Genomic DNA, 11,980 nt, shown 5'->3' with positions numbered 1-11,980 from the left:
TCTATTGTTATCTAGTATCTACATTTAACACTCTGACTGCCACCGCTTATAATTCAGAGAAAGGCTAAAGCACTATAAAGGGTGGAAAGGATTCAGTTCCAGGGGTGATTGCATAATCAATAATAATCAATGCAAGTTACACCTCACAGACTGTTCAGCGATCGCGTCCCCTCTGACGCACAGTCGCCGCGCCCAGATTGTTTATAGACAATCAGTCTGTGCAACACCTACCACACTGGGGCCCTGATTCTTGCCTGGGGCTCGTAAGGCTTCGCTCACCCCAATATTACATTCCCTGTCGGTTAAACACGCTCGGTGGTTCAGGGACGTGAGACAGGTAGAGGCAAAGCACATTTTAGAAACATTTCTCAATTTTATGGAGAGCCGAAATCCTCTTTCCAACAAGGCTGCTGCTCCTGTTCAGCCTGGCATTGAATTAAGGTTTCAGGCACAGCCACAGCTGGTAAAGTAGGGACTAAAGGGAATGGACCATCCATCTTCATTCAAATTAACTGAGTGTTTATATGGGCAGTTTTAGTTCCCTGCTCCAAGACCCACATTTCAGATGGGAGCCTGAGAGAGAAACAACAAGGAAACTTAAGCGAACATCGGTTCACATTTCTCCTTTGCTGCCATGGTGGTTACTGGCTGTCTGATTAGCTGGGTGACTGCCAGGGGGAAAAGCTTAACTCTAGTCACCCTCCGGTAGAAAACCAATTCTGAAGCAATTGACAACAAGGCTATGCGGGCATTCAGCTTCTTCCATTTGCACAAAACCCAGAGGGGTACCAGTGCAGAGACTGGACAGCATTGTTGTATTTTAATTCCCCAAAGATCAGCGCACAGCCCACCTGCGACGCAGATTTGTTCTAGTAAAGACAAAAAGAGGAGAGATGTTCTATATCTTTGAGAGCCAGGTGTCGGTGTACAATGAGCTATATAGCAGTGTTGCCTAGTGGATAGAGCATTGGACTGGGACTCAGAAGACCCGAGTTCTACTCCTAACTCCGAGGCTGGCCTGCTGGGTGACCTTGGGTAAGTCCCTTTACCCCCCGTGCCTCAGTTTCCTCTGCTGCAAAACGGGGTAATGATACCTCCCTCGTAAGCGCTTTGAGATCTGATGTAAGTGCTACATAAGAGCGGGGTGCTATCATTATTATTTCAAATTTACCCACCCATTCCAGCTGCTTCTCCAGCACAGCTCTGAGCCTCTAGCCCAGGCACCAGTCTTAACTGGAGACCCAAACTGCCTTCCCTTTGCTGCAGGACAAGGGAGCTCATCAGCGCCAGGGCCAGCTAGGAAGAACAGAGGCTGGTTCCCAGCAAGGGAGGGGTAAGTATGGGCAGGACCCATCAGAAGCAGGATGTCCACTCCCATACTTGCTTCCAGCCACACATGCAGAAAATCAACCAGGCACAGCTGTAACCTTCTCCATCCCTGGCACAGCCTACACAAAAGCTAGTCTCTAAGGCTGTGTGCAGTGTTCTTGTAGCCCTGGCCATCCCAGAATATCAGAGACACAAGGTAGGTGAGGTAATATCCTCCCACCTCACAGGGTCCTACAGCCTGGGCCTGAATCTCTACCCCACAATTAAACAGCTCGAGTCAGCTGGCACTGGACAGACGTGTGTATTTAACTCCAGTGTAGCCAGCCCCTGTTTCCTAAGGGTTCCCATGTATTTTTCTCCTGCAATGCAGGAAATCCCCATGGTCAATGTTCCCTTTACAGCCTGAAGAGAGACAAACAGACCCAAGCTACATAGTTACTAGACTTAATGAAGCCCTGCCCCTAACACCTTATCACCAGGCCATGGGAGTCCCTGCCCATTATGTAACCTTCAGAGTTTTAGCTCTTTTTTCACTGTCTCTGCAAACTTTCAGGGGTGCAGTATCACCAACCCAACGTTAAAAAAAAAAAAAAAGTCAGACCCCACTTCCCCTCCCCAAGTCATAAGATTCAAAATAAAATAAAAACTAAAACCTAAATTTATTATTTGCCTTCTGGTTTTTGAGCATTTGGGGAGCTTGAGGATCATATTTCAAGGTTTCCCCTGGCAACCCTTAGTTAGGGATAGAAACTGCCTTCTCTTTTTAAGTAGAGGAGAGAGTCTCAGGTGTTCCTGCCTCCTCAAAAAAAGTCAAAAATTAAATTGCACCAGATACTACAGTGACTGATAAGCACCCGAATTAGGAAATTAATTCTCTTCCAGCTGTGGCTGACAGATGGCAAGGTAATGGCTAAATGGTGAAGTGCTATATAGCAGTTCGTAATTATAAGAATTATTAGAGAAGAATGAACTTTGCTGTCCTGTAGAGATATGTCTTGGGGTAAGCCTCTCTGCTGGATACCAGTGGCCTTATGAACAGATACTGTAAGTGCACATAAATCTGCCTTTTACTTCAGTTTTCTGCTGTAAAATGCAGCACTAACCCATTTAGAATAGTTTTAGGTCTAAGCAAGAAGAGGCTGCTCATTAATCACATCTACCAAAATGAACCACTGGTTTGCTGGTTCCTACCTGAGTATTTTTGAGCAGAGTGGGGTTCTTGCTCAAGATTGTATGGTACCCGCTATGGAGACTGCTCACACATTGACCCACCTGTCACATTTCCGTGCCTGCCCCTCTAAGGGCAGGAAAGTTTGTGAAAAGGAGGATCTATCACTAGCTAGAGTGGATTTTAACCATTCTTTCTTCATAGTTCTGCTGACCTAACATCTCTTCCCAATGCCCCACTGTGTATACAAACACTGATGAGAATAAGGAATGACCTTTCTCTGAGGACACACATACCCTTGCACCCCTATCTCAAACAAAGTTTTCCGCACCCCTCCAGCCCAGTCAGCTGTCTGGTGTTAGTGAGAATCCCACGTGTGACCAGTAGGAGTAAAATCCAGTCATGCTCATCAGGCATTTATGTTCACTCTCCCAATGCTTCCTGTTAGTGATCCAATTCCCGTTATGAAGAGCCAACTCGACAAGGAATGCTATTCCTCCTTACAGAATCACAAATCCTTTGAAATCTACTGTCCCTTCACTGGGACACACACTGAACAAACATTTACTGCCTGTCTGGCCATCCTACAATTTTCTAATTTGCAAGTGAGGGACGCACATACACCCCTTGGCAACAAGATTTTCCTTTTCAGAAGCAGATGACGACTAAGAACCATCCTTAGCAATTTGCTGGGCTCAGCCGGAAAGGAAGGCCAGCAGCTGTTTGCCTCATATAAATCACTGCAGCATGGCGGCTCAAAGCAATCAATAGCAAGGACACCTTCCTGGTCATTGGGAAACGTCATTAGGGTTAACAAGCTTTGGCACAGTGCACCTGCCCTCAGCAGAGCTGCAGTGGTATGAGCGTCTAGGAGCTGAAACCAGCACTGGGATTAGTAGCTAAATACCTGAAGTATCATTTGAACCTTTGGGTTGGATCCCGTCCTGCTTCCCAAACAGCAAATACACTGGAAATGATCTGTCTTTATTACTAACTTAAACACTACCAAAAACCTGAGGCCAGCCATTGTCCCAAGCCAGACTGATCAGGGTGAGGGTTGTTATCCTTCACTAACAAGGGCCAGATGAAGATCAGCTCATGTCAGTAACACCATCACCAGCCCAGTCTAAGAGGAAACCTAAGACTCCAAACCCGCTCTATTACCACCATTCACTGGGTTTCCCCCTTAATAGGTTCCTAGGGATGGTACCTGCATGTTCTTTCCATCTTGCCCAGGGCTTAAATAATACACAGCAGGGCCGGTACTGTCTATTTCAGCACCTCCTATCTGCTGTAGAACTGCCTCAGCTGTGTCTGGAAAAAGCACACAGGAGAAGCAGCTAAGCATTTTAGTACCATATTACAGAGTTAGGAAGGCATCTGCAGTAGGGTCACTTACTTCATCCTAGTGTCAGGGTTGAGCCATGCCTCAGTTTCCCCTTGTTTTGGGTATTCCAAGGAGTTGCTGATTCGGCCTCAGGCTGAGCTGACACTGCCTCTCCTTCTGGAGCAGAGGTAACAATCCTCGGTAACCGTCATTCCCCTTCGCTGTGGCATCATAGGTAGGGACCAGCCCAGAGTCCTAAATTATAGGCTGTCAGCCGTAATTCCCAAGTTGCTCTGCTTTGCTGATTCCTGGGGCTACTTCCTACAACCACCATATCCATTTTAGGCCACCTTTCCCACAGTCCTCTGGTCGGCAGATCTCTCCAGGTCTTTGGCCACAGCTACTTTCACAGGGCTCTTAGCCCCATGCTGAGAGGTTTCCAGGCCCTCCTTCCACTCTGGTTCTCCAACTGGTCTGAGGAACACAGATCTTTTTATAGCCTGGCTCCCTTCTCCCAGCAGCCCCTGCTGTAGTCTTCAGTCACATGACCTCCACAGATTACAAGTCCCCATAGACCTTTAGAAGGCTAGAACTTGCAACAAGCTATTTATTGTATTGGCCCAGCTCTGCCTTACTGTGACAATCCCCAGTCCCCCCACCTGCTCCCCATCCCCTTCAAAAAAGCCTGAAATGGTAGATTTATAGCTGGGGATTTCCCTAGCCCTGGATACTTGCCCCTATTCTTGGCTATGTTCATTTTTTCCGTTCTTGACTTATTTTGCTTTAATAGAACATTGTTACTCCTCGTCTCTGGTGGTCTCTCCTCACTACCTCCCCCAAATAGTCTCCCTGCAAGCTGCTTGGTGCGAGAGGGCACAATTACTGCCTCGTATTCAAAATACTGCCCCAAACACCGTATGTTCAATCATGAGGCAAACATGCTATGTTTTATTAAAGCTCATGATTTAAAGCCAATCATTCTTTTAAGCTTTTCCCCTCCAGTTTTAGGGGAAGTTGCACAGCTTGTGTGTGATCATCACAGGGTCAAGCTGCATGCAAAATATGCAGCCTCCCTGTTCATCGATGAGCTGGGAGGCTCTGACCCTCTCTGATCCCCTGGATGGTGGGAACTGCTGTTTGCTTGCTCTCTCACTTTCAACAGGCAGGCAGAATAGGCACCTGCTCCACTCAGTCTTCCTGCATGTTTTTTCAGTCTTTTGACCCACTTGGCCTGTTTTCCTTCCCCCTCTCCCTCTCCACCACACATTCCTCTGCATGCCCCCGTCAACTCAATACACTCTCAATCCCCAGCATTCATCTTCAGTCTGCCTCCTGCCTGGTCCCAATCACCCTCTCTATTGCCACCACAGCCCCACCCCTGGCACATCCACATTCCCCTTGGCTGCCTCGCACATGGCAATTAAGGAGTCACCATGTGTCCTGAACTGAGCCCTACTGGAAACAACAGGAGATGGTATCAGTCTTTGCTGGACAAAGCATCACTTCCATCAACTGAAGCCAGAGGCCAGCCCTAGCATGGCCAGCCCTAGCATGGACATTTGAGATAGCAGGCATTTTTGAAAAGGGTAGCCCCTCAGAGTACATCTACACTGCAATAGGAGACCTGTGACATAGCCACAACTGGCCCAGGTCAGCTGACTCAGGTTTTCATGGCTGGGGCTACAGGGCTAAAAATTGCCATGTACACATATGGGCTCATCCCAGAGCCTGAGCTCTGAGACCCAGTGCGAGGTGTGGGACTCAGCCCAGACTCCAGCCTGAGCATCTACCCGGCCATTTTTAGTCCTGGAGCCCAAGCTCTGCAAGCCCAAGTCAACTGACCTGGGCTCAGAGTCATGATGCTGCTGTTTTTTATTGCAGTGTAGTCATACCCTCAGTTACACTATTGCCTTTGATGGGTTTTATACCTGTGAATGTCGGCAGCAGATGGCCATCATCACTGCTGTAACTAACAGCTGCCCTTCAGATCTACTCCATTTTCCTGCTGCCATTTTCAGAATATCACAAGTATGCAAGAATCATTTCAAATATATGAAGACAACAGTCAATGTAAAGCTCTTTTGTTTAATACACTGCCCGTAGTTAAGATCTTTCTAAATACTATGCAGTTTGTACCTCAAAGGAAATCTGCTATAGATTATGGATACTATTAAAGCTTTGGATTTTCTTAATATAAAAGTATTTCTGTTTTGACAGAACACTTTCAGAAAGGTGTCCACACTAATCTGTATATATTTTATGAAGTTAAATTCATTCAGCATGTTACTAAAACACTTTCAAAGCAAAACTGAAAACACAACGTCTTCTGGAAGTCAAGACTACCTCAAATATTAATTTGGCAGCATAGTGCTATTTTTTTTTAAAACGCTGTTTACCCAAAATGGCAAAACAATGTTTTTATCCTTCAGACAGTTTGCTTTAATTGGTTTCTCATTTATTAAGTACTGCACTTTAAGTGTAATCAAGGAAGGTTTACTATGTGACCAGACTTGTATAATTGTATACTTGTAAATACACTTGTTTTGACAATGTATTTCAGAAGTTTTATAATTGTTTTAATTAGTGTCAACAGGACTTCAGAAGCTTAAGGTGGGAACCAAGACAGTAGGTGGCCTATTTCCCTAAGCCTCAAGATACATGCAAAGATTTGTATCATTACAGAAAAAGGAGCAAGTGTGATTCTGGAAAACCATGATTAAATGGTACACGTCCTCAGAGACAAAATCCAGGTTTGCTTAATAACCCCATGCAACAAGTGTAACAGAATGGCTTGTTCAAAAGACCAGAATAGAGTCAATCATCGTCTTAGGTGTGATCGTACACAAACAGATGCTATTAGAAACCATCTCAGTAGAAAAAAATCCTTATGGTGCTTACAAAAATGTATGCAATGGCTGTATCTACTGGCCTTGATGAATACAAGAGTGAGTAAAGTTGGGTGTGCATGTTTTCTGAGTGAATACTATTTCTGACCTCATTGGCAGTGGTGAATTGTTTGACAAAACTATTTTTTACCAGAAGTCTATCTAAGATTAAGGATCAAGCTAAGGAGTGAATGAGAATACAGTATGAACCCAAAGGAATTTTAAAGGACCCCACATTCTTTGTAGGACCTTGTATTGAAGAAGAAAATATCATGAAAAGAAACTACTGCAATGAAATAAGACAATACAGGTTAAGGTACTTTTTTTTTTTTATGAAGTCTATACAACGAATGCCAGACATAGCAATGCAATTGTATCTGGTTTATTTATATATATTTATATATATCTATATATTGATATATAGATATATAGATATATAGTTTTTACTTGTACCAAAGTAAAACTATGTTATATCACAAAATGCCTAATTCTACCATTTATTTATTGCTCAACAAGGATGGCACAAAACACACTTATAGCATAACTCTTGCCATGCTTATCTACTATACTGAATAAACAGCCATACACTGCATAACACACACAAAGCAGCTGTTAATTCTGAATTGGAACCAGTCTGATCATTCACTCAGATTCTTATAAAAATATTGGGATCATATAGATTTAAGCATTATAAAGGAGGAATATATTATTTAGAACATTTAAATAGTGCATATTGACATTTTGCATGTGGTATATATAAAACACAAACATTCATGTACAACACCATACAGTACACATTAGTTTCGATGTTTGGGTACACCTGCGTTTGCAGACTGAAGAAAAGTAACTGGAAGTGTACATTGCACAATGGAGTTGAATAAAATTGAGAAATGGTCTCAAGGTTAGTTTAACCTCACAATTCTCTAGGGTCCTAGAATCATCTTGCTGTATAAAAAGGCAAACCACCAATGCACAACTAGTTTAGTGCTTTCTTCCAAATTCCAAAGTTACATGCCAATAATCATGGTAAAAAAACCCAAAAACCAAAAAAACCCTCTATTTTATAGTACACCGATGACCTGGTGCACTAAAAATCCCATTCTGAACCTACTCCGTATGTTTACATGACAGAACAACTAATCTAGTAACTCTGTGAAAAAAAATTCATTTTTGGTCTTTTATTAAGCAGTGTGAATAATATTGGTGTTGGCATTAGCCAGTCATAAAAACATGCAGTGAGAGTAGGTGCATGCAAAACATGGCCACAAACAAACTGATGCACACTGAAAAATTCAAAAAGCACCAGTTAAAATTAACACTTAGTTTTTACCAGATCAAAACCTGTTGTTGATGGCGGTTGTATTGTATAGCATAAGCAAGCTAAATAATCATTCAACACAGTGGATGTGATAATCAAAACATTGTTTTAGTATCAATTCTGAAGCTGAATCATGCAAGGCCCATGTACTATTTGCTTACATCACAAGGGTTAATCCATTTATTTTTGTTCCCCAGCTGCATAATGCATTGTGATATACAGCAGTAATTTTTCCCCCCTATGACTGACACTGTCCATTCTCAGGTGCATTTTAACTACAGTGACTTTAGCCCTTCATAAACTTGTTTCAGATACAGCAAAATTATGTAATTGACCTAAACCAGCTCTTATCTGCTGGAGCTGTAAATGTCTGAGCACCATCAGATTTCCCATAAACTGAAATGTTTATTTTGTTTCTCAAATTTTCTGAAGGGTGAGATGCAGTATCCAATTCAGACCAAACACTATGTGACCACTATTTGATAAACAATAACTGATAAAATGAACAACAGTAACATAAGTCCTGTAGGCAGCATGTGATATAACTGTTCAGTTTTTCCAAGTTTTAAAAGTACACTAAGCAAGGTCACTTTCTGGTTTGTCCACTGTCATCCTTATTGATGAGGAAATGTGACCTCTAAGTAGCAAAATCCATTGATCATAATACATATTACCGGGTGACAGATGTAATTTAGAATACCAGAAATCAAACAAAGGTGTTCCACAGCAGTTCTTTGAAAGAAATTTCTGTTCACTTTTGGTATTCCAGGAAGTCGTGTGTGGAATCTTTTGTCATGTTTTCCATAATAAAAGGCAACAAGAATAGTTCAGTGTAGCATTAAGATATAGATATATACCTTAATTTCTTCAGTAATGCAAACAATTGGTAATAACAAAAAGTTGATAACAAAAAGTTGACTCTCCAAAGTTCTTGAATGCTTAAAGGACAAAAATCTATAGTCTTTCTGGAACAAGATGCATCTGTAATATAAAACGCTGAAGGAAACTATGTGTTTGCTAAAGTTGGATAGAGCAGTCTCTTAATTTAGAACATTTTATTTGCTCTCTAGACATGACCTACTTACCCTTCAAACATTTTATAGTGGCACCATAATAAAGTGCACAAACTGGGTTCTTTCAACAGTGCATGACAAAATGAACACAAGCACCTGATAAGTACTATAGTAGTATGAGGAAACATGATGTTATTCAGTGTTTTTAAGGAACAATCTATATTGATTTTGAAAAATCTTGTTTGCTGATAAGGACTTCTAAAAGCCTAAGCTTGGCCTTAATTTTCTTGTACTCCCTGTACTCATCAAACATTGGAGCCCGATCTTCTTTCTGTACATTCCTGTAAAGAGAAGAAAATATTTAAATTCCAAGAAAAACCTGTACATCTCAGAATGTCAAATATCACACACTGAGGTAGTATGATTCTGGGTGATCTCTTTGGCATGCAACCTGTTGACAACAGACATACTGCAACTGCCCCAGGGCTAAGGGGTTAAAAGCTGGTAGAATAACTGACTAAAATACTTGGGAGAGAGAAAAATCTGAAGAGATTAATTCAGCATAATCACCAGCAGTACATTTACAAAATGTCTCCAGCTTGTCCGGAAAATTTTTCCATAGATGAATTTTTTTTAAATCATAGTGGGAATAAATAACTTCATGAATAGCTACAAATTATAATCCAATTCCGAGGTAAGAAAAAATAATAATAAGATCTAAAACTATAATTAAATATTTAAAAAAAGTTATTTGCCGTTTACTATAGACCTGATCATTCACTCACTGGAGTTAATGTCTATTTTGCCGCTGACTTTAACGAGCACACAATGAAGCTCTACTAATTGAATTTGTATCTACGGCTGCCAGTGAGTTTATAGCTGGCCAAAAGGTAAATAAATCTTAGTTAAGCAAGATACATTATGCTCTGTTCATATGTGAGTGTGGATTCACTATTACCTTGAGAAAACAGCTACTGTTTTAATTTAATTTACGCACAGTAGCAAGTTATGCCAAATTTGCAATAACAGACACCTAAGCATGAGGACTGTGAGGGACTCTGGAATATATATTTTTTAAAAAGGTACAAAAATATGCCCCCTGTCTTGTTTATGAAGCAATTACCCTCTGTTCAGAATGATCTACTGGAACACTAGAGAAGTAGATGTTTCTTAGTAGAAAAGTTTCACTAGATAAAAACAGAGGGATTATCCTGTTTTTATAAAATGAGATAAACTGTTCTTTGGATTTCCAGTCACACTTTACAAGGGGGAGGGAAGACTGAAGAGTGCATCGCCTTCACTATTAAAATGCACAGAAGAATCTGGATTATTTTATTACTTAGTCCAGGGGTGGCCAACCTTTGGCTCCAAAGCCACATGCGGCTCTTCAGAGGTTAATATGCAGCTCCTTGTACAGGCACTGACTCCAGGGCTGGAGCTACAGGCACCAACTTTCCAGTGTGCCAGGGCGTGTTCACCGTTCAGTCCCTGGCTCTGCCACAGGCCCTGCCCCCACTGCACCCCTTCCCGCCCCCTCCCCTTAGCCTGCGTGCCTTTGCTCCTCTCCCCCCCAGCTTTCTGCATGCCACGAAACAGCTGATCAGGAGGTGCAGGAAGGGAGGGAGAGGCGCCGATTGGTACTCTTATCATGTACGTTGGTAAATTCTGGCTCCCTCTCAGGCTGGCCACCCCTGACCTAGTCCTACATTAAAATGAGTGTCCCTCATGAGACTATGCATAATGAAAGAGTACACATAACTGGATTGTTGATGCAAAACAGATTAGATTCCATTTGCTAGATTCTTGTTTAATATGAAAGGAGTGCTGAAACATTTTGATGATGGATACTGTACTGAAGTGCACGAAGACTGGTCATATTTAAGTGGACATTAAGATGACACTGCTACAAAAATTAGTGCCTCAGTTTCCCAAACAGAGTAAACTTAAAATGTATGATTGATAAATAAACAATAGTAAAAAAATGAAGCACCAGCCTAATATTCATTGTTCTGTTAAACTGACCTCCCATTCTGTTGATAAAACCCCTCTTCAAATTCTCGTAAAGTTTTGCGTAACTTCTTTTTTTCAGCTCTGGCCTTCCAAAGTTGCTCTAATAATTCAGGCCTAAAAATTAAGAAAGAAGAAAAAGACATTGGCCAAGTAATAAGAAGGAAACCCTCATCTGCCCTCTTAAAAACAAAATGAAGAAACTAGGTGGATTGATATTACATTGATTTTGCTCAGAAGTAGTTTGATATCCAGGATACGTTTGATGGGGGCGGGGAAGACCAACATAGGCTAATCATTAATAAAAGATACAATTCTTCAGTCATCAACCCAAAATCATTTGAAACAACAGCTAAGTGTTTAATTCTCTTAGTAAGAACAGCAGACGGTCCCAACTGGACACTCAGATGAATTCCTTTTCATCTGAATCACTCAACAGACACATTTGTTGAGAGATACAGAAAGACAATTGCTTATATTAAGAAACTCCACATTTAGTGTTATAGTCTTAAGTACATTCAGTGTAACTCTCACAATAGTACAGCACTAATCACGTTCTATTCATACGCACATAGAAGCTGCTCGGATACTTGATAGTCGGAGGTCCCGAGTCAGCTTTTCTTGACTGTCTTCAAGATCAGACTCCGAATTTTCAGCTGGGCTGGAAATAGACTGTGTTTCGACAGCAGTTTTTAAGATATCATTAAATTCTGATGACAAACTATCAACATCCTCCTCTTCTTCCTGCATTGTGATAAAGCAGAAGTTTACAACACAGATTTAAAACATTTCTCTTGAATATGCAAGGAGGAACTGAAATATCTGATAAGTGTTTTACTTACCTTAATTTCTTCAAAGAAGTGGGCAGTTTCCCCTTCTATAATGGGCTGTAACATTTGACTCCGCCTCTTAGTTGATGGTGACCCCTGCAAT

At 41.6% G+C, this 11,980-nt stretch overlaps 1 protein-coding gene across 2 annotated transcripts in view; it reads right to left on the bottom strand.

Annotated features, from left to right (window-relative positions):
* Window positions 1-7,075: 7,075 nt before the first annotated feature.
* FAM13B (family with sequence similarity 13 member B) overlaps window positions 7,076-11,980 on the bottom strand; it is an 81,078-nt gene continuing 76,173 nt past the window's right edge. For both annotated transcript variants that reach the window (XM_030571495.1, XM_030571496.1), the window contains 4 exons: window positions 11,890-11,973; window positions 11,619-11,791; window positions 11,063-11,164; window positions 7,076-9,381 (listed from right to left, as the gene is read on the bottom strand). In XM_030571495.1, the coding sequence (XP_030427355.1) occupies window positions 9,258-9,381; window positions 11,063-11,164; window positions 11,619-11,791; window positions 11,890-11,973 (483 nt within the window). In that variant the 3' untranslated portion in view covers window positions 7,076-9,257. The remainder of the gene's footprint in view (window positions 9,382-11,062; window positions 11,165-11,618; window positions 11,792-11,889; window positions 11,974-11,980) is intronic.

The sequence above is a fragment of the Gopherus evgoodei genome, chromosome 8 (genome assembly GCF_007399415.2).
Source record: "Gopherus evgoodei ecotype Sinaloan lineage chromosome 8, rGopEvg1_v1.p, whole genome shotgun sequence".
Taxonomy (NCBI): domain Eukaryota; kingdom Metazoa; phylum Chordata; order Testudines; family Testudinidae; genus Gopherus; species Gopherus evgoodei.
Note: the sequence above shows the minus strand (reverse complement) of the source record. Positions and strands in the feature narration are given on the sequence as shown.